This window comes from Rutidosis leptorrhynchoides, chromosome 3 (assembly GCF_046630445.1).
Source record: "Rutidosis leptorrhynchoides isolate AG116_Rl617_1_P2 chromosome 3, CSIRO_AGI_Rlap_v1, whole genome shotgun sequence".
NCBI lineage: Eukaryota > Viridiplantae > Streptophyta > Magnoliopsida > Asterales > Asteraceae > Rutidosis > Rutidosis leptorrhynchoides.
Window position 1 is genome coordinate 586,685,373 of NC_092335.1, and position 25,183 is coordinate 586,710,555.

General features: G+C 31.8%; 1 protein-coding gene across 1 annotated transcript; it reads left to right on the forward strand.

Annotated features, from left to right (window-relative positions):
• Positions 1-4,201: 4,201 nt before the first annotated feature.
• LOC139898735 (uncharacterized) lies at positions 4,202-7,012 on the forward strand. Its single transcript, XM_071881505.1, has 2 exons — positions 4,202-4,277; positions 4,813-7,012. Exons 1-2 carry the CDS (start codon positions 4,271-4,273, stop codon positions 6,879-6,881), a joined length of 2,076 nt encoding a protein of 691 aa, XP_071737606.1. The 5' UTR covers positions 4,202-4,270; the 3' UTR covers positions 6,882-7,012.
• The last annotated feature ends 18,171 nt before the right edge of the window (positions 7,013-25,183 follow it).

The window sequence follows — 25,183 nt, forward strand, 5'->3', positions numbered from 1 at the left end:
AATAAAGTTACATCAGAAATAAAATAAAAAATTAAAAAATATATCGATGGATCATACAAGATAGCTGTGCGTACTGGCGCACTTGATGGTGGATTTATTTTTTACTATTCTTTTCAACTGATATGCAATCAGGATCTGCTACTTCTATTACTCAACTCGATTCCAGTTTTCTAATTCTCTTCGTTTCGTAATGGAAGGTAAGAACTAATTCTCTCATCAGTTTATATTCATATGATCCGTGCCCTATCATTGTTCATAACCGCCGTATTGAAATCACTGATGTACAAAGTGTGAAGAATAAAGAAGTGATTCAAGTATGTTTTTATTTCAAGACTATATTGCTTGAGGACAAGCAACGCTCAAGTGTGGGAATATTAATAATGCTAAAAACGAACACATATTTCATAGCATTATCCCTCAAGAAAGACAAGATTTTAGTTGCAATTGTTCTATTTACAAGTGATATTCGTTTAAATAATAAAAGGTGAAGACAAAAGGCAGATTCGACGATTTGAAGACGCAAACGACCAAAAAGCTAAAAAGTACAAAGTACAATCCAAGTGGTTCAATATATTGATGAGAAACGTCAAAAAATTACAAACGTACAAGCCGCAAAACGCAAAGTACAAGATATTAAATTATACGAAAAGGCGTTCGAAAATCCGGAACCGAGACATGAACCAACTTTCAACGCTCGACGCAACGGAGCTGAAAGTACAAGTCAACTATGCACAAGAATATAATATAATATTTAAATAATTCATAATAAGAATAATAATAAACAATAAAAAGTTGTTAATTGAGCATAGTTAAGGGGTCATAAGTGAAATTTTCAAATCAACATTTGCCTATAAAACGAGACTACGGAGAATGAAGAAAGACACACCTTTTTCCAATCTTCTTTCTCTATATATGTAATTTATATATTTATATATATTTATAATTATAATTTTAATTTAAGTTTAATAATAATTGAGTTATTGTAAGAAATGTTTTACGGGTTTTAAAGTCGAAACTCTGTCCGTGTAACGCTACGCGATTATTCACCACTGTAAGCTATGTTCTTCCTTTTTAAATTAATGTCTCGTAACTAAGTTATTATTATGCTTATTTGAGCCGAAGTAATCATGATGTTGGACTAAATATTAAAGATTAGATTATTGGATTTTGTACCATAATTAGGGTATGGACAAAAGACCGACACTTGTGGACATTAGACCATGGACCATTAATAGATAGGAGGTATTGTCTAATCGAATGATAACTCTTTGGAGTCTGTCGAACCTATCTTCAAATTAGTTAATCTAATAATTATTAAATGATTATGCATGTCCTATTTAGTGACGTTTATACGACATATTTTACAATCATTTAATTAATCAATTGGGTTGGGTAATTTATTATTCATTCTGGCCAATTGGGTAAATTAATAATCATGGACTAATTAAAACAAGGGTGGATTACATACAAGGGTAATTGGTGTAATTGTTAACAAAGTATTAAGACCTTGGATTACACACAGTCGATAACCTGGTGTAATTATTAACAAAGTATTAAGACCTTGTTACAGTTCGAATCCCCAATTAGTTGGAATATTTGACTTCGGGTATAAGGTTAATTTGACGATCATTTTATAATTATGACCAATGAACTATTATGGGCAAAAACCAGATAGGTATCAAATAAATCCAGGACAAAGGACAATTAACCCAGCATAATAAATTAAAATCAAAACGTCAAACATCATGATTACGGAAGTTTAAATAAGCATAATTCTTTTATTGTATTTCTCATCGTACTTTCATTTACTCGCAATTTTATTTATTGTCATTTTAATATTGTTATTTATTTTACGCACTTTGATTATCGTCATTTATCTGTACGCTTAAAATATAAAATCGACAAACCGGTTATTAAACGGTAAATCCCCCCAAAGTTACCTATAATTACTATATCTAGTTTAACTACTTAATTAACTAATTTGACCTAGTAAGACACCCAATAATAGTGTCCACGGATCGACCTCCCGGACTTTACCTTAGCTATATTATTACACGATAGGTATACTTGCCTTTTGTGTTTTAGTTTAATTTAGATGATTTTCTGTAGTAAATAAATATAAAACTGATAGCCGTTTCATACACACCTTAGAGAACACATCAATTGTCTCGCAAACCCGTGTGTGTATTTCTGCTCTTCGGAAGACACTTCCGAGTATATGTACTTGTGAATTTTATTGAATGAATTTCTTGCTTTTCGAAATAAAAAAAAATTATGTTGAGGGTATCCAGGAAAACAACTTAAAAAAATGATCGTATGTCTTATATTGGTACCATAAAATGAATTCTAGAACCACATATCATCGACGTTATGTCAAACTGTAAAAAAAAAAAAAATTTTTAAAAAAAAGTCAACCATCGAGAGCAACTTTTGCTCACACATGTATAATCAAATTACAATGAATAAAAACATGTTGAATATCCTTCATAACCTGATCACGCAGGGAACAAGGTGTATATATTATTATCTAAGAAGAAATGGATCATGCCTTTTGTTATATTTGCAACGAGGATTTGGTGTGATGTTTGGTTCGAGATCTAATGATCACTCCATTCGGGTCATTTTCATTTATTCATGTTAATTTAATCGTTCAAAAATATTTTTTGAATGGTTTAAATTAATTGTTCATTTATATATATAAAAAATAAGGATGCAAATTTCTTTTATATCTCGTTATTCTTAAATTATGTAATAATCATATTACACAAAACTATAAAGTACACAAGAAATATAATATAATAATGATATTTCCTACACTGTATTTTATATGATGAGAATTAATTTAAGATGAAAGAAGTATTATTCATTGTTTATTATATTCTCAAATAAGATTGTATGTTAAATCTCACTAGCAACATTTATTAGCGTGGTTGGAAAATAGGTTACAAAAGAACAGAAACTATCACCCGATTACTCAATTGGATCACGTACTTTTTACTAAAAATAATCGTTATCCCTAGATAATCTTAAATTTAGTAAAGAAAACTTTATTCAGTTAACCATCTATTTATTATTTTTATATTTATATTTATTTACTAGTGAAATGACTCGTGGAACCACGAGTTTGTTTAAACAAAACAATTTAATGACATGTTTTAACTATTAAGTGAATGTAAATGTTAAAATCATTTATTTTATTGACCTGTAGAACCACAGATTCTGACTAAGAAACTTGTCATTGATTTTACAAATATATAGGAACATGTATTTTTGCATACATGTATAACGTAATTAAAGAGAATCCATATTTAAATGTTAATAATATAATATAATAATTATAATAAAAATAAATAATAATAATAATAATAATAATAATAATAATAAATTTTGCTCAACGTTATTGTCAATAATAATCATTAGTAATAACAAATGCCTTTTAATTTTTTTAAAAAATTAAAATACAATTATTATATAAAATCTGTACAATATACTTTAAAATTTATAAATGTGTTCATTGGTGTAAAAGATTGTAAAATTTGTTTTAAAATTTGTACATATAGTCATGTGGGTGTTTTATCATAAGGTTGTACATAATGTTTCTAATATTATACATATGGTCATAAGTTGTTTTTACCATAAGGTTGTACATGATGTTTCAAATATTGTACATATGATTATGGAGGTGTTTTATTTTCTTTCCATAATAATAGTGGAGGTTATTAAATAATTAGTTACTATAAGTACAATTTATTTTAATTATAAAATATTTAGGATTAATGACATCATCTAAGTAATCTAGATTTTTTTATTTTTATTTTTGATTTTTTCTTAACAAAAGAATTAGCTTAATAATGACATCATAATTATATGATTTTAATAGAAACTATATATTTTATATAATTATAATACGTAAATAAAAAATAATGTATTTATCATATTATATTTGTGTTTTTCTATAATCTATAAGTAAATAAAATAAAAAGAAAATAATTTATTGCACTATGAATAATAAGCAAAACAATTTTGTAATTTATTACTCCATTCATCATCTCCATTCTCCATCTCATCTAATCTCATCTCAATAAAGTTACATCAGAAATAAATTAAAAAATTAAAAAATATATCGATGGATCATACAAGATAGCTGTGCGTACTGGCGCACTTGATGGTGGATTTATTTTTTACTATTCTTTTCAACTGATATGCAATCAGGATCTGCTACTTCTATTACTCAACTCGATTCCAGTTTTCTAATTCTCTTCGTTTCGTAATGGAAGGTAAGAACTAATTCTCTCATCAGTTTATATTCATATGATCCGTGCCCTATCTTAAATAGTTTGAATTGTAACTCTGTTACTGTCCTTTTGTCCGCAATTGGCTTCGCTACTTTGAATTTGATACCTTTTACTTGACCTAATTTGACTTTAGAATCTGTAGTTTAGTAAATTTAGATCTTCATTGATAATGCAAAAGTTTTGAATTTAACCAATTAACTACTACGTATATACTAGCTTATAAACAACCTAATTTAGCTTTGTAACGAGACTGGGAGACATTTGTTAGTTGTTTTAATTTTAATGAACACTCTATACATGTTGCTCTTTAGACCATCAATATAATATAATATAATGTCATCTTCAAACCCTCAACTATAATACTATATTAACACAAACCTGGTCAAGTTATGTAAAAGTCTTCTACAATTGGAGTATTCCACCATAGTTTTAAGCCTGGTTAAGTTGATACTTTTTTTTATAGAAAAATGATAAGATTGCATTAACCATCTTCCTTGCAATTGCATCTTATATGCAGGTGGGTCAACAGACCGGGAATCAATTATGTCTGGGTCGAAAAAGTCAAGTATTTCGTCATCTGGTAGGGTCCGCGAAGCTTTCTTCAATCGATTTACCGACAGTCGAATATTGAACGAAAATCTTGAAGACTGGTTTCAATCTTTATCAGAAAGTTCATTCGACTTTGATGTTCCTTTTGAGTTAATAGACCTCCAAAAATTCGATTACGCATTAGAATCTGTTTCTTTTCAACAACTAATTCGAATGCCCAACACCACTCCCGCATCGCCACCTGGCACTATCGAAGCTACTACCTTTCTCGCAATCGAAGATTTTTTACACGCAAGTGTAAAAGGCTTATGGGACGCGTTTTGGAACCAAGATGAACCCATGCCGTTATCCGTTGCGAGCCTTTATGAACCAAATTTAAAATTTTATCAAGCCGAAAAAGCCATCGCTACCGGAAAGGTCAACGGTCTTTGTGCGACAGCTGTCATGGTCAACAACCCTAGACACCCGCACGGTAAATGGCACGATATTCTTGAATTAGCACTTTTACGACCCAATATCGAGAGCCTCGCGAAAGAAAGCGAAGTTACGTATTCGTCATTATTGATTTTGGGCGAAGCCCTTTTTTACGGTATACGTATCTTATTGTCGAGATGTCTTAAAAGAAACAAAGACCCTTCGATTTTACATTCGGTTTTTGTTATTTTGTCCGATTGTCAATATGGCGGGGTTGTGAAAATCGAAGGAGATTTGACCAAAATGGAGTTTGACTTAAATAATGTATATAAATGTGTTGCCGAATGGATTAAGAATCATTCACGAATATCTGTAACGCCTATTGATAGAATTTGGAATAAGTTAGGGAATACGAATTGGGGCGATATCGGTGCGTTACAGGTACTTTTCGCTACGTTTCATTCGATGGTTCAGTATGCTGGTTTACCCAAAACGTCGATTGAAGATTTAGCAGCGGATCATAGTTTACGTCTTCAAACAAGAAAAAACGAAAGACGGATAGGAGAAACGGATATCGGGTTAAACGGGAATGGTTTATTTAAACTCGAAAAACGGAGCGGTTCACCGGAAATTGTTGAAGTACAAGACGAAGAACACGTTAATATTGAGCCTCGAAAATCAATAAGACTAGAAATAGGATCCGTTTTGGTGGTGGATGATTCGAATTGGCAAAAAAGTTACCAGATTGATGAAATTTTAACGGACGGTGAAATGTGTTATTACATTGCTTCGTTAGTTGAAGATCCGGGTAATTATTTGTTTTTATATGTCGGGTCGGATCCATCTCAACTGGAGCCTAAATGGGAAGATATGAATTTATGGTATCAAGTTCAAAGACAAACTAAAGTTTTTTCGGTTATGAAACAAAACGGGTTATCCAGTAAATATCTCCCACAATTGATCATGTCTGGGAAGATAATTCACGCTGGCCCGTGTCAAAAACCGAGCTGTGACAATCCATGGTGTGGGACCCCGGTTTTGGTCACGAGCCCAGTTGGGAAAAGTGTAGCTGACATGATCCAAATGGGTCAATTTGGGTCGGAAGAAGCTATTAGATGTTGTCATGATTGTTTATCAGCTTTATCCACATCTGCAGTTTCTGGTATTCGACATGGAGATATTCGACCTGAAAATGTGATCTGTGTGACATCAAGTGTAACGGGTCAGTCTTACTTTGTATTAGTTGGGTGGGGCCATGCGATTTTGGAAGAACGAGATCGACCCGTTATGAATCTTCATTTTTCGTCCACGTCAGCACTTCAAGAAGGAAAATTGTGTTCGGCGTCAGATGCAGAAAGTCTCGTTTATTTACTCTATTTTGCATCGGGTGGTGATTTACCGGATTTGGATTCGGTTGAAGGTGCGTTGGAGTGGCGAGATACGTTTTGGTCAAAACGATTGATTCAACAAAGACTTGGGGATATATCGGCGGTTTTGAAAGCGTTTGCGGATTATGTTGATAGTTTATGTGGAACACCGTATCCGATTAATTATGAAATTTGGATTAGAAGGTTAAAGAGACATGTTAATGGAAATGGTAAAGAGATTGACAGTTCAAGGTAGATAATAAACATGATTTATTTGAGAAATAGGTGTATATGGTAAAGTTGACCTAAAAATTACCTTTTGTTGTGCAGTTAATCTGCTATTGCAGATGTGTTAGGGGACTATGGATTTTATTATTATTTTGATTTTGTATTACTTGTTATTACATTAAGTCTGAGTCTTCTTGTGCAGCAGAGATGGTCGAATTTGGGGTAGTTTTATGATGGTTTGTAGTTGTCGTTTAGGCTTTAATAATGGTAAGGGTTAAAATTGTTATGTAAAGATAGGAGGAACTTTACAGTTATATGTTATTGTTTTGAGGCTAGAGTCGTGTGTTATTCGGTTGAGTTATGTATAAAAGATTCTGAAGTTAATTGAAAGGACCCGTTCATACCGATTATAAACGATTCACAATAGTTGATTTCATTGCGAGGTATTTAACCTCTAAATGATACATTTTACAAACATTGCATTCGTTTTTGAAAGATAAACTTTCATTACATCGAAAGTTGACAGCATGCATACCATTTCATAATATATTCAACTATAAATGACTTAATAATATATTCTTGATGAACTCAACGACTCGAATGCAACGTCTTTTGAAATATGCCATGAATGACTCCAAGTAATATCTCTAAAATGAGCAAATGCGCAGCGAAAGATTTCTTTCATACCTGAGAATAAACATGCTTTAAAGTGTCAACCAAAAGGTTGGTGAGTTCATAGGTTTATCATAAACATTAAAATTCATCATTTTGATAGACCACAAGATTTAAATACAGTACACCTATCTCGTGTACAAAACAATTTTTCATAATGCTTAGCAGAGTAGGTTCGTATCCTTTTCTCCCCCGTAGGTTGCCTCGCGATTTTTAAATAACCGTACACATATCTCGTGCACAAAAATAATACACATAACCTGTGTATAAAAAAAATCATTCTCTCGATACATAACATTCAATTTGATTTCATTGCTCAACATGGTAACCGACCTTAACATATAATGCGCATCAATAATATCTCCAAAACAGAACATCTCGTCTGTATAATATATAAACTTCGAAGTACTAAACATCACGCCCACTAGCCCTTCCGTCTAGTGAACATTCTGGGTGGGAGTGTTAAACCCGGTAGCTACCTTTAGGATTCGCGTGAATTAGGGCCATACCCGTTTTCTAATTCTTAGGTTACCAAGCAATAATAATCAGGGGAAATATTCACAACAATTAGTGGCAATTATAACGTCCAACTAATTCAATCATAATCAACAGAACTTCTGTCTGTATAATAATTCATTTGAGGAATGTTTTGCTTGTGTCTATCTCGTCAAACATTTATAAAAGCATTTTATGTATTCTCAGTCCAAAAATATAGATTGCAAAAGCATTTAATAAAACAGCGCATGTATTCTCAGTCCCAAAAATGTAAAGAGTAAAAGGGAATCAAATGAACTCACTATATTGTATTTTGTAGTAAAAATACATATGACGATATTGAACAACTGAACAATGCAGAGTTGGCATTGGATTCACGAACCTATATCATTTGTATATTCATTAATACATATAACCGTAATCGAACAATTTCATATATTATAACTTTATATATTATTTATTTAATTTGTATATATATATTTTTGAAAATGATTATTATTTATATATATATATATATATATATATATATATATATATATATATATATATATATATATATGTTGATTGAATGTGGATTAATACACTAAACGATAAACTTAAGTATGATTAACCAAAGTGTAATTAACCAAAGAATATGTTTTGATAATGACACACACACATACACATAAGTGATGACTGACATCTTAACATAAAACACGCAAGGTCACTAATCCATACTTTATCTTGCAAACGACCAAGTCAAACATAGGTTAAAGAATGAAATTAAAAGTTCAGGCAAATACACGGTCGAGGTACGGTCGACCGCATAGTCAACAGTGAAACCCCAAACTGAATTGCAACGAAGTTTTGTGAAAACAAGTTGCACGGTCGCCACCATGGTCAACCGCAGTGCGACCGCAGTTTCTTCTGTCTCAAATTTTGACCAAATAAAGTTTGACTAGTTCCCGGCATCTATAATTCATGAAACCTTTCTAAACATACTTAGGATAGATGCTCTCTCTATACTCAATTGAGTCTTGGTCATAAAAACACTAATTGTGATTAATTACGCCTAATGACATCTTAATGACAAGTTAACCAAGATTAGGCATAACACAAAAGTGTTAATCAACAACTTGTGATCTTAATTCTTATCTAGATATTTTTATTATGATCATCAAGTATCAACACACGCAAGCCAATATCACTAGAACAATGATTGCTATTAAAAAGGACTTAGTGATTAATTAAGGCTAAATGAAGAACAATGATCTCAAGGTTAAACTAGAAATGACTTGTAATCCTAAAACACACTTAGATACATTTAGGATGGTCACCAAGTCCCAACTAGAGATTGCTCTTCCCTTGTGCATGTGTTAGATATTAATGTGTGCTTACACATTAATCATGAAATGTGTTATATTGCACATTATACTTATTAAGTGCTTGAATTATAAGTTGTACAAGTATCTATATGATTGATCTTAGAATAACTATCTCTTGCTATGTGAGTATTACTTGCTACTTGCTAATATGCTTAATACTCATAAACTTGTCAACTTAATATGTTTGCCATGTGCTCATTAGTTAGAATTTAAGTAACTAACTTACTCCAATAGATTAAGTGTAAAATGGTTCACAATAGTTAATTGTCTATTTGGTCTAGTCTAAGTAACTAAGTATGATTGCTTGCTCAATAATAACTTAACCTTAATGTCTCTACATACTTCTTGATTATCCTATAGAGACATTATTCAATTAATCCCTAACTAAACTCAAATAAAACATGACTTGAGATTAATTGGAACTAGGAAGTTAATGATATAGTGACTAGCCTTTAGAATTGAACCAAGAGCATTAAAGTGACTAACTAAGTCTTGACCAATCTGAAATTTCCCTAAATATCAATCAAGACACTTCTCCAAGAATGTTGGGTTTGCCACTTTTGGAATGATTAGTCACTTTCATGCAATAAGACCAAATCTCACACACTTAATGCATATAGTACTTGTATAGGATGTTTGGTTTCTTTTTCAGGTGCTAGAAGGAGTAAAGGTGCCAAAAGGTGGTGTTCAAATCTGAGTCAAACGGCTATACAACGGATACCAATTTTGGACTGGAGCACCACGGTCGACCGTGCTGGGAACCGTGTGTCAACGGCTATTTTCTGAATCTCACTATAAAAGGCAAACATTTGAGTTCATTTCAAGATGCCCCTCTTGCACATTTAAAAGGCATATCTCCAGTGATCACAAGTGCATCAATTACTACTCAAATGTGATCAAGCAAGAGAAGATTCTATGATCTTATAGATATAGAATTGGGTTGTTGTAAACTTACTAATCAAATTCATTTATCTTGTGAGTTTACTTAATGTAATGTATGTCTTAGTATTGTGCTAGGATCATCATTGCAGAGTGTATAAGTCTTGTAACTTCAATTAGTGGAAGCGTAGGCTAGCTTAGTGATCTACTTCCTTGAAGGGACTTAGGAAGTTGATTAATCTTATTTGGAGATTAATACTTGTCCAAGGTGAAGACAAGTTGATCTAGGTTAGAGTTGATCTTTCGAAGGGATAGAAAGATTAGGTTTGTTGTCTACTAAAGAAGATTGAAGACTTGTAAATCGGATCTCCACCGGGTTTGGAGAAAAGTGCTTAGTGAAGCAACAAATCCCGATTTGTGTAATCGGGGAGTGGATTAAGGTGGATTAGTTAACATCCACCCGAACCACTATAAATCCTTGTGTCTATGTTCTTTACATTACTTCATTTATTATTTTGAACATATACACCACACACATCAAGTTTGAGTCGAATTGGTTGATCAAAGTAAAATTGAATTTGGTGATCAATCGAAAAATTGTTAAAAACGCATTAAGTAACTATTCATCCCCCCCTCTAGTTACTTACAATTGGTATCAGAGCGGTTGCTCAAATCATTGCGCTACAAACGATCGTGAAAGCGTCACAATTCGTTTCGTGCAAAAATGTGATGACTCGGAGATTTCTGACTAAATTTAAACTTAATCTTTATATGATTTAATGTTTCCGACACGATAAGCAAAGTCTGTAAAGTTGAATCTCAAAATTTTGAACTATTCAATTACCCTTCGATTGTTCTTAACGATTCGCAAACAACTATATGTAAATAGATACATATACTATAACTTGAAAACGTAACAAAGTGTTAAGTAAATGATACTGTGCATTAAATTTATTGGTTTGATTATCTGATTGATATATTCAACTACGGAGTTAAAAGATTATGCCAAACGATTGAATTAAAAGATATTTATTGAGTCCCTTAAGGATTATGATATTATTACGGGTCTCTGTTGTGAGGTCCACGTTGATTTGGGAAATCATTCATTTTTAACGGTATTCAGAATAAATGGTAAAGTGTTAGATAATGAAAGTTAGACAAAAGTTAGTGGATAACTAAACTGCATAATATTCAATTGATTTTGTTTTAAACATGCGAGAACGTTTTTCGATATAATAGAATTGATTAATTAAGTGTATTTGTTTAAATAACACATACAATAAATAAGGAATATTAACTGTTGGAATTAGATATATGAATAACTTGCGATATGTGTTTTAAAACATGTTTATTAATATTGAAAATATATATTTAACAATACGATAAAATATAATATTAACTTGGTCATAAAACGAATTATTATTATATATATATTAACAAATAGCGAGACGATGATTTATAGAAGTAAATGACCAAAACACTCAAATGTATAAGTTGTATTTTGAGTGGTATAGTTATGGATAATTTAAGTTTATATTTTGACAAAGGTACGAGTCACGAAACGAAAAGTACTAGTTTTCTCAGCGTACGAAAGGGCGGTCGAAAAACCGGAACCGGGACATAAGTCGAGTGACAACGTACGACTTATCGGAACAAAAATTACAAGTCAACTATGCACGTGAATTTAATATAATATATAATTAAATATATAAATTAAATATATTATATATATAATAAATTAATATGTCGACGAACTAGATTACATTGTTATTACCGAAAATAACCTTGCAATTTCTTTTTCAAAGTATCCAGTTTTACCCCACTTCCAACCAGTCAATTTCGACTTTTCAGATTAGCCTTATTATAACCTTGACATATACATTTTTGTTACCGGGGAACCTTTTATGTTCCACCACATTAGCAGTAAATTTACCAACAACTTCATTGATCTGTGACCTTCCGAAAAATCATTATACTCATTGAAACCCTATCATGTACTCATCTACATCTTGTAACGGTAATTGCTATACCAACTATCAGGAATTAGCAATCAGTATTTTGAATCTCGCAGCATTTTCTACGACAACAGCTATATATAGATAACATCTATCTTCTAGACTTACATACTTCGAATGTGAAGTTTCGGAAAAACACCCCAAACTACGAAACTAGTTCTCCGAATTTCGGAAAAATGCTGAAGAAGCAGCAAAAACTGTAAACGACCTTAACAGTCAAAAGTTTGATGATAAAGAATAGTATGGTGGTAAAGCTGAGAAAAGAGAAGGTTTGGAACTGGAAAACGGATTAAGCAGACCATGAAGGAGGCTGTGGACAAATCACAAAGACGAAATCTACCTTTAAAGAATACAAATGATTCAGTGTCTGCTGAAATCCTTAGCAAATACCTTGCTCCTTACTCTAAAACCCTTGCGGACAATATTCTTCATCATCATCTTATCTTAAATATTCTAAGATATCATCATATCTTCCATTTTAAATATCCTCCATATTTCTGAAGATATTTTCATAATTATTCTTATCTGAAACCATTCATCTCTTCGCGCTATCTGTGTTACATCATAAAAGAAACTATTTTAGTTTCTAAAATCTGAAAAATTCAAAAAAATGGATGTTTTGAAGTAACATTGGGAACTGGAGCATGAGTTAGTATAATATAATGACACTTAATCAACGTGATTATATTACAGTAAGTTATGCTGAGTATCGAATGGAACGTGATAAAAGTTCACAGATCATACCCTAATTATGAACCATGTTACATAACTCTTTCATTCTATTTAACCTCTAAACTATCAAGAAAATATTTTCTTAATGATTCGGTCTTTTTCGAGGTATTCTGGTAATTTGACAAGTCAGATTGTGCTATTACAGTTTCTTTCTTAGAACATTAACTATGTTCATTTCAAAATCCATACCTACGAATTCTGGACCATTATTCGCTTGACTTGAAGGCGAGAAGAGAGAACGAAAGCAAGAAGCTCCGAAATATAATGGAGAATATATAGCCCGATAAAAACACATAAATTACAAACCATGTATATCAATAAGTATTGCAACGTAAAGACACGGGAGAACAAAAAAACACTATAAAGCCAAGAGTATTGTAATAGTGAATAGATTCCTCCGGCAGCAAATGAAAAAGAAGAATGATAGATATGAAAGTTAGGAGTATATCAAGAATCAAAACTGGATGAAGCATTTTCACAATCTATTAAGAAGTATGAAATAAGGAAGAAGATTATAGGAGTGGTGAAAATAAATGACACGGAAGAGGTTAATTTATAGCAAAATATCAGACATAGCAATTGAGGCAGATTACGCATATAATCAAAGGAAATCTTAATTTCCTTAAATTTCGAAGAATCAAATCTTATTTAGATTATGAAGATTTTCTATTCCTTAAATTCCGAAAATCAATCGTTACTACGTCAAGAGATAAGACGCATCTCTATTCTCCATCTCACTCTATTACGATAACTTCCCTCATACGCTTCGAGTAATTGGATTGTTTTATCCATATTATTCAACGGTGATAAAAATTCTATTTATCAACTTATATTCGTCATGAAAACATTTTTATTGTTAGCCATGATGACCTCACTCAAATTTCGGGACGAAATTTCTTTAACGGGTAGGTACTGTGATGACCCGGAAATTTCTGACTAAATTTAAACTTAAACTTTATATGATTTAATGTTTCCGACACGATAAGCAAAGTCTGTAAAGTTGAATCTCAAAATTTTGTACTATTCAATTACCCTTCGATTGTTCTCAACGATTCGCGAACAATTATATGTAAATAGATACATATACTATAACTTGAAAACGTAACAAAGTGTTAAGTAAATGATACTGTGCATTAAATTTATTGGTTTGATTATCTGATTGATATATTCAACTACGGAGTTAAAAGATTATGCCAAACGATTGAATTAAAAGATATTTATTGAGTCCCTTAAGGATTATGATATTATTACGGGTCTCTGTTGTGAGGTCCACGTTGATTTGGGAAATCATTCATTTTTAACGGTATTTGGAATAAATGGTAAAGTGTTAGATAATGAAAGTTAGACAAAAGTTAGTGGATAACTAAACTGCATAATATTCAATTGATTTTGTTTTAAACATGCGAGAACGTTTTTCGATATAATAGAATTGATTAATTAAGTGTATTTGTTTAAATAACACATACAATAAATAAGGAATATTAACTGTTGGAATTAGATATATGAATAACTTGCGATATGTGTTTTAAAACATGTTTATTAATATTGAAAATATATATTTAACAATACGATAAAATATAATATTAACTTGGTCATAAAACGAATTATTATTATATATATATTAACAAATAGCGAGACGATGATTTATAGAAGTAAATGACCAAAACACTCAAATGTATAAGTTGTATTTTGAGTGGTATAGTTATGGATAATTTAAGTTTATATTTTGACAAAGGTACGAGTCACGAAACGAAAAGTACTAGTTTTCTCAGCGTACAAAAGGACGTTCGAAAAACCGGAACCGGGACATAATTCGAGTGACAACGTACGACTTATCGGAATAAAAATTACAAGTCAACTATGCACGTGAATTTAATATAATATATAATTAATTATATAAATTAAATATATTATATATATAATAAATTAATATGTCGACGAACTAGATTACAAATCAGATGTGAGCTGGAATCCTAGGCCATGCGATCGCATGGCCATAACACACAGAAACCATGCGATCGCATGGAGTCTGAAATCTGGCCACACTATAAAGCTCGAGCATTCTGGTCTCTGTCTTACACACACATATATCATACTCCGTATTTATATTATTATTATTATTATTATTATTATTATTATTATTATTATTATTATTATTATTAAGATTAATATTATTATTAATCTTATTATTATTAATATTATTAATTAGTATTATACATAAAATACTACGATGAGGTTATGAGCGTGTCACTTTCAAAATGGTTTTCAAGCGGGATAGAGCTAAGGAAATTATGGGTTATTGTCAAGGAGGTTATGGGTAATGTTCGGGGGTATATTTGTGAATCAAACCTAGTGTTTATCATTTCCGTTGCGTCTACGTACTTTCCTATAATATTGAATCTCAATATTGATACGTAAGCACTCATATTTTATCTTTTATATATTAATTGTGTATCCATGTCTAGTGCTCGAGTATATATATTTATACATGCTTGTATGCTAAATTTCGTCGTTATACAGTTTATGATAAATCACGAATTAAATACATATATTACTGGTAAAAGGTATATGATATGCATGTTTTTGAAAAGCTGGCAAAAAATTAATGACTTTTCATTTAGATATCGAATAGTTTTGATGAACGGATTAAGAGATATGATCAACTGAATTATGATTGACGTTAATTGAAATTGCTTTTGAATCTACAATTAAGATTTAAACAACTTGTTTACGAGATTGATAAAATGGATTTTTGTATATTACCAACCGAGTAAATGACTCCTTATATAAGGTATGTCTCGTTTTGTTGAACTATTGTCAAAATTGAGTTTTTGAAACGACTTTGGATAACTTCTATATGTCGATCTCGAGCATTAGGATTGTGATACACTATGACCAGACCTAGCTTGATAGACATTTATTGACCAACATATGTTCTCTAGGTTGAGATCTACGGTTATTTGGTAATCCGAGTTTCAGTCACATTTTGGTGAACGACTTTATATGCTGCTAAGGTGAGTTTCATTTGCTCCCTTTTTAATTGCTTTTGCAATATATATTTTTGGGCTGAGAATACATGCACTTTATTTTAAACGCAATGGATACAAGTACATACTAAATTCTACACCGAGTTTGAACCAAAAATCCCTTAGCTTTGGTAACTAGTAACTGCCGGTTATAAGAACTGGTGGGTGCGAGTAGTTATATATAGATCCATAGGGCTTGACATCCTCGTCTATTTCAGGTATAGAAACCCTAGCCTGAACTATAAAACAGACGTATGCTATTTGAGTTTAGTACACGTTGGATTGCGTGTATTGTACATGTTGGTTGCATGTATATTAAAACAGGGGTACTTATTATATAGACGTTAAAGTTTAGTTACCAGGGTGCTCAATCTTGTAGAATATTTTGATAAACGTTTCTGGATGAAACAACTGAAATCTTGTGATCCACTTTTATATACAGATTATACGAAACACTAAAACTATGAACTCACCAACCTTTGTGTTGACACTTGTTAGCATGTTTATTGTCAGGTTCCCTAGAAGTCTTCCGCTGTTTGCTTATATGTTAGATAAGCTATGTGCATGGAGTCTTACATGACATATTTTTCAAGGAAACGTTGCATTCACCAAATCATCACCATGTATCTTATTTTGACTGCATTGTCAACGGAAGTACTATTGTAAACTATTATTTACAGTGATTGTCTATATGTAGAAATCATCAGATGTCGAAAACCTTTGATTTAAATATTCATTTATGGTGTACCTTTTCAAAAGAATGCAATGTTTACAAAACATATCATATGGAGGTCAAATATCTCGCAATGAAATCGATGAATGACGTGTTCGTCCATATGGATTTGGAGCGATCGTCACAAAAAACTTGAGTCAACAATTCTCGGATCAACTCAAACGATGGGATACTTGGAAGAATTGGTGAAAGAAGCACCAATCTTTGATAAGATGAATATTGATGTGTGGAAATCAAGATTTGAGTCTTACCTCAAATCTAAGGATTACTACTTGTGGAGAATAATCAAAGTAGGAGACTTTGTACCACAAGCTAGTTCAAGACTAGTGAAGCCAACTTTTCAAAACTATGATGTTTTGAAACAATTTGATGCAATTTCACTACTTCATGAAATTCTTCCTAGTGAAGAAAGATTAAAGATAATCTCATGTGAAAGTACAAAAGAATGTTGGGACTCACTATGTTCTCAAGAAGATTTAAACTCTAAGAGTTTAAAGGGTAAAGGATTAGAGAAGGGCCTTGAAAGGATTGGTGATTTTCGAGCAAAAGGGTTGAATGAAAATGAAGACTTTTGCCTCATGAGCTCTTGGAATGACATGGATCAAGATGGTCAAAGTGAAGAAGATGTTGAATCTCCGTTTAAAGAAGATGATGTCTCCAACATGGATTGCAATGAGGTACATGTATTCTATCCTTCTAATTATGAAGAATTGTTAGATGATTACAAGACTATTAAATTTGTGTATAATCGTAGTCGTGACAAAGTAAAACTTTTGGAGAAAGAATTAAACAAAGTTACACAACTTAACAAAGCTCTAATTGATGAAAATAACACTTTGAAAAGAAAACTTGATTCGTCAAGAGGAAAACATGAAATCAATGTATGCCACGACTCTAACAAACACAAATCTTGTAATCAAAGTCCATTATCTATTATTAGGAAAATTGAAAATATGGGAAAAATGGACCAAGCTAGCAATTCCATGGTATGGATAAGTCAAGGATTGGGTAATCTTAAAATCAATCAAAATCAATGATCAAGATGCTAATGAGAATAACCTTCTCAAAAGACTTTGTATAAAAGAAAGGTTTTTCTTACAAATGCAAATTGTTTTTGAAAAATGATTTTAAAAAGATTAAGTGTAGGAAGGTTACTTGTCTTTGGATTGTGTGTTTATGTGAAAACATGTATTGCATGCTAAATACTAGGTTAATGCGCTTTGTGTATACTATGAGTAATTGAACATATATATATATATATATATATATATATATATATATATATATATATATATATATATATATATACACGTATAGATATAGTATATTACTTGTCATTGATGATTAAACATCGGAAGGATGTAATCACTCAATGTTAGGAAAAGAAAACTTATCCTCAAGTATTCTATAGAACCTAAGAATCGTTAAAACGCGCTTGAAGAAAGAAGAAGTGAAGAAACGAGTGATCAGAAGGATCCACGGCAGCACAACGGCTGACCGTGTACTCGACCGCAGACCCCTACCCTGTTCGTGGAAAAATATCTACATGGCTAACACCATGGTCGACCGTGCTTCGACCGTGCGTGGTCTGATTCAGTTTTAATTTAAACTAAACCCTCACTCTTATTTCTTTTTAACCTACTTCAAAACACACACACCTACACATGGCTGAGAAGATCGACCGCACGAAGAAAAACGCGCATTCCTTCAAATTCAAATCCTACATTTGGTATGATTAATCCTTGCTTTCCTAACATTCAATTGTGTTTGTATAATGAATTAGGGTTATGAAGAAACCCTAACTAGAATGAATCAAAACCTAAATTGATGCAAACAATTGAAATTGCTCTTGAAGAACAATTTGAAAACAATTGTAGTAATGATTATCGCGTATCTATGCATTGATTTAACATTGAACGATTCTAGGGTTCATTATACATCTAGATCAGATTTTCATAGAAGCATTGTTCATATGATATGAATAACATTGTTGCTAATTGAGTGTAATAATGTTGAATGTCAAAACATGTGTTGATGATGATTTCAAAAGTCTAGAACACATATGAACTTTGTGAAAAACCTAATCTAGTTGCAAACTCATTAACACTAATGAAGAGTGAAAATGTGAAGAATATTAACATCAAAACACCTAAGTATTGATGATAATTAAAGTTTGCAAAACATGTTGCCTACAATTGAATTATGCACTTTGAATTAATTAAAAGTGTCAATGCGCAGGAAATGACAAATCAAGGAGGAAGCTCATCTAACTTTCGACCACATCAATCAACACTTAACAGAGAAAGAGTGAAAGATCGAGCAATAGCAGAAGGAAGGAGAATTGAAGCTAAAGATTTCCCTGAAATGGTGGCAGCTTTCTCAGATTTAAACTGGAATGTATTTCTTGATCTAGATGGACCAATTTATCCGTCACTCGTTTGAGACTTTTACTCTAGCTTCGTCTATACCAACGGTTCAGTTACCTTTAGGCTAAAAGCTTCAAGAACTACAGTAACACTGCAAAACATTGGAAAACTTCTAGATGTTCCAGCAACCGGAGAAAGGTTCTTCGACATAAGACACAGTCTGACTTATCTTCCTGATTTCATCAATAAAGATGATGCTATTCGAACACTGTGTGAAGACAATGCTCCAAGAGGAGAAATTCTCAATCGAGGAGTGTTGAGCAAACACTTACGAAAGAAGTTCCGAATATGGAACACAGTGATCGACTACAATGTGTACTGTAGAATGGGAAATCGCTCACACATTCATGCTGCTCAGGTGGCTCTTCTTTGGTGCCTAGAAATGCAAGTTCCAGTAAACATGGCATATTTTATGGCCATACGAATGAGCAATGTGCCAAAGGACTCAACAAGAGCTCTTTCTTATGAACAAACTACGCAGGTATTTTTGTTAAAACAATATATATATATATATATGCTAACTCGTCCATGTGTTGCTAGAAACATAAACTCTCGAAGGTTTTGAACTGCCAGACATAATGAGAGAAAGAAAGAATTGATTTTTGTAATTTAATTAGTTAAAGATTACGTGGATAGTCCCTATGAATAGTTTTAACGGACTCAGTTAACCTTCGTTAAGGTGAGGGATGAAATTGGGACTTTAAAATACTTTTAAGGATGGAAAATGATGAAAATAAAATACAGGGATGAATCAGGCAAAAATTGAAAAACACAGGGACGAAATGGGCAATTTTGTCTAATAATAATAATAAACATGTTCATGATAATAATATTAAAGTTTTAAGTTTAATAGTAATATCATAATTAATACTTATAATAATAATAATAGATATAATACTTATAATTATTATGATAATAATAATAATAACAATTATAATACTTGTAAAAATAACAATAACTAATAATAGTAATAATAACAACAACAACAATAATAATAATATAATAATAATCATAATAATAACAATAATAATAATAATAATAATAATAATAATAATAATAATAATAATAATAATAATAATAATAATAATAATAATAATAATAGAATTAATAATGAAAACTACCTTAGAGACCCCTTTTAAAAAAAATGCCCCAAGTTGGGCTCGAACCCGAGACCTCCCGCTCACACATAAACACCCATGACCATCTGAACCCGTCTGCTTTTCTGTTTTATTTCCAGACCTAAATCAACTTAAACCATTTTTCTGTTTCTACTCCCTTCTCCTTCTTCTTCACCATACAATTCGACCAGAGATCAATCCTAACTCTAATTAAAGTTTGATTTATCCTTGAAACATAAATAGAAATGACGTATTTATAATTAACAGACACAATTAAAAGAAAAAAAACAGATTGCAGAAGCCGTGACTGCAACTGTCGCGAAAAAAAAAATTTGGAACTCAAATCTTGATTTTAAATTCTAGATGTTTTCAGCTCACGATTCCTACACGAAATATGTTTTAAAACTCTCCTAGAATCTATTTCAATCCTCAATTTCACTTAATTCCTAACAGGAAGTTTGAATTTAATTGAAGAACAATGGTTGACTTTTTAAAATCAAAACTTTGACTTCGAAATTCTCAATCAATAAAACGAATTGGAATCTAATATTTTACAGACAGGTTAAATGAAGAATTCCTAACAAGACTGCATTAACAGATTTTTGATTTCAATTCGTTTTTTTGCTTTTGAATATTTGAACCAAGAACAGGGTACTTTTTTCTTGTTTCTTTCTTCTGTTTAAAAAAAATATGAATGGCGATTGTAAATTGATAATAGATGAGAGTTAGATGATTCCATAGCCAATTGAATTGAATGACTTAAATAAAAAGATCATGAGTGTCGACTTTAAACTCTCAGACAAGAATAGGAAGAATATAAAACACTGACTTATCTTCCTGATTTCATCAATAAAGATGATGCTATTCGAACACTGTGTGAAGACAATGCTCTAAGAGGAGAAATTCTCAATCGAGGAGTGTTGAGCAAACACCTACGAAAGAAGTTCCGAATATGGAACACAGTGATCGACTACAATGTGTACTGTAGAATGGGAAATCGCTCACACATTCATGCTGCTCAGGTGGCTCTTCTTTGGTGCCTAGAAATGCAAGTTCCAGTAAACATGGCATATTTTATGGCCATACGAATGAGCAATGTTCCAAAGGACTCAACAAGAGCTCTTCCTTATGGAATGCATCTTACAAGGTTATTTGTAAAATTAAAGGCAACAGATGACATTCGCATAAATCCAACCTATCAAATATTTAATCGTCATACATTAACATTGATGGGGGTGTGATGATGAAGATGACTCTGATGAGATTGACAGGGTTTATGAAGCCATGACTAACTCTCAAATCAACTTGAAAGATATATCCGATAGTGATGAAGAACAGTTTCCAGATGAAGCTATTGATCCTTTTGGCTTAGATCGTGATTCAAAAGCTGAACGAATTTACTGAAATCAGGCTAAGATAAAGAAGTATCAATCCAAGATCAGCCGACTACTAAAGAAAGCGAAAAAGGCTTTCTCATGTAGAAGTAGTAGTGATGTAAGAAGTGGGAGTTGAATGAAGTGAGAAAAGTTAAAGATGTTAGTTGAATAATCTGTTTGTAATAATTGATGTGTGACTATTTGAATATTTCTTGATTAGGATCTGTTTAATTCAAGTTTAGTAACTTATGCTTCTAACAGTTCTCACACGGTCAAGTACACGGTCGACCGTATCTCGACCGTGTATGTGTCTGACACTTGTTCTTTCTCTCTCTTTAAAAATAAATGCTCATTGATCCTCTCAAATCTAGTTGAATCTCTTCTTAAAGTATCATTCATAAACTAGCATACTTGAATATGATCAAAATTCTCAAAAGATTCAATTACTCTAAAAAGGAATGAAAGATTAAATGAAGGTTCATCTTTTTCCCTTTAAATTGAGTAGATTATGATGCAAAACTCACTACACCATCTAACTCAAAATGAGTCAAGCAAACAACTCTCCAAACAATCCTTTTGTGATTGACTTGTCTTCTTCAATTTCTGACTCCTTTGACAATCTCTTTCCTAACTCTCAAGAAGAACGAGATGTGATCAATCGCAACCGACAAATGGTTAGCTCTAGACCAATTGTCGAAGGTTGTATGGTCACTATTAAGCACTTCTCAAAAGAGCTTCTTGAAAATTTTGCTTACATCAAATGGGATTCATTCATAACCTTAAAAGGTCCCATTCACTCCACTCTTGTTCGTGAATTCTACGCTAACTATGAATTCACTCCCCCAAATTCTATCAAATTTCGATTGTTTGACAAAGTGATAATGCTAAAAACGAACATATATTTCATAACATTATTCCTCAAGAAAGACAAGCTTTTAGTTGCAATTGTTCTATTTAAAAGTGATATTCGTTTAAATAATAAAAGGTGAAGACAAAAGACAGATTCGACGAATTGAAGACGTAAACGACCAAAAAGCTCAAAAGTACAAAATACAATCAAAGAGGTTCCAATTATTGATAAGAAACGTCTCGAAATTACAAGAGTACAAGATTCAAAACGCAAAGTACAAGATATTAAATTGTACGCAAGGACGTTCGAAAATCCGGAACCGGGACCAGAGTCAACTCTCAACGCTCGACGCAACGGACTAAAAATTACAAGTCAACTATGCACATAAATATAATATAATATTTAAATAATTCTTATAATTATTTATATATTATAATAAATAATAAAAACTGTCGGCAAGAAAGACTCCAAACTGGAGTGAGCTGTATTTACAAACTCCACGACTCACGGAGTTTGAAGGCAAAATTTGCCGTGAGTCGCGGAGCCCCAAAGTTTGAAACTCCCTATAAAGCCAACCGAATTCTGATAATTTTTCACACATTCATATATCTCTCTCTCAATATATACGTAAAAATATATATATAAATTATATTTTAATTTTAATTTTAATTTTTAATCCTAATAATAAGGGTATGTTAGCGAATATTGTAAGGGTGTAAGTCGAAATTCTGTCCGTGTAACGCTACGCTATTTTTAATCATTGTAAGTTATGTTCAACCTTTTTAATTTAATGTCTCGTAGCTAAGTTATTATTATGCTTATTTAATCCGAAGTAATCATGATGTTGGGCTAATTACTAAAATTGGGTAATTGGGCTTTGTACCATAATTGGGGTTTGGACAAAAGAACGACATTTGTGGAAATTAGACTATGGGCTATTGATGGGCTTTATATTTGTCATAACCCGTCCTTAACCATAAGAACGCGTTAGATAACGTATGATTTCATTGCGAGGTATTGACCTCTATATGAGACATTTTTGAAAGAAAACTGCATATATTATACATTACAAACCATAACCATTATTTTTGTTACAAACTTAAGACAATAAAAAGAAGATTAACGTTTAGCGATAATCTTCGACTTACAAACTTTACAAATGATGACAACAACACGGTTTCTAGCATATTTTACAGTACAACATCTTGGATATGCAGTTTTATTTTTGACACAAACATGCGTACGCAAGATCCTGGTTAGATCCAACATGAATGCAGCGGAAGCTTTAGAAATCACCTGAGAATAGACATGTTTAAAAAGGTCAACATAAAGTTGGTGAGATATAGGTTTAATGCCGGCTGCAATATATATATAGACCACAAGATTTCGTATATAATCAGTTTAATAAAAGTATTCTAAGTGGTTGAGCACTCGGTAACCATACTTAACATTTTCACGTCGCATATTCCCTTTAATATGAAATCTTACTACACCGTACCAAGTGTAGTCACAAAACGAAGTACTGTGCAACCGTTGAATACTGGTCGTCCAGTCCGGTTGGGGTTGTCAGGCCCGATAGATCTATCAACAGGATTCGCGTTTACAATACCGCTGTAAATATTAGTTACCAAGCTACAGGGAAGTATGCCAGTGGTACAACTCAACGTAGAATATATTTTTCAGTTACTTGTGTCCATATCGTAAAACATAAAATACATGTATTCTCATCCCGAAATATTTAGAGTTTAAAAGTGGGACTATATACTCACTTTTGTCTTGATGATATAAATAATTTGACTCGGTCTTCCGGTTGATATCACGGACCTATCCATATATAATATATCAATATGTTTTCATTTTAAACAAACGTTATATATATATACTTGTTATACTTTTAATACTTTGAATATTTCCTTAGTCCGAAGTTAGCAGTCCGAGGTTAGCAATTCAATTTTTAATGGTTCATTTTTAGATGTTTAATATACCCGCAATGAATAAATACAACCCCCAACGAAATAAATAAAACTCCCGTAAAACCCCATCATAAATGTATTGGTCGAGATTAATCTTGACCCATGGTACCGGTGTTGTCAAATGACGTGTTGCGTACAATCATGGGATCTTATGATTAATCTTCTCGTGTTGTTTACGGGTGATCCTGAACCATATAAAATTGAATTATAAGTACATATATATAAAATATCATGTTATCTTAGAAGTATGTGATTTTATGTAAATTTTTCCAATGAATCCCGAAGTCATTTAAGCCTTGGATAACCAATTTTGTTTCGGTCATAGTTTCTTCGTTACAAGTCCGTTTTCGTTGATTCAACTTGCCATCTCCTTGGATCGAGTCCCTCTTTAAGACTATGAACTGTAAATACCTTAGTTTGTATTCAAAATCACACGGCATAGGTCAAACTTTAGTGAAACTTATGAAGTTAATCATTTTCGTTACAACAAAATCATTTAATGACCATTTTTCTAAAAATACTTATACTTTGAAAAACCAAGTTTTACCTTGTTAAATTAGCATATACATAAGTTATATTACAGGTCTTGAAGTATTTTAAAAGTTAAGTTAGAAGGATCTATTTAGTTTGCAAACAAGTTTGAAAACATTCAAACTATGTTCTTGTTGTTA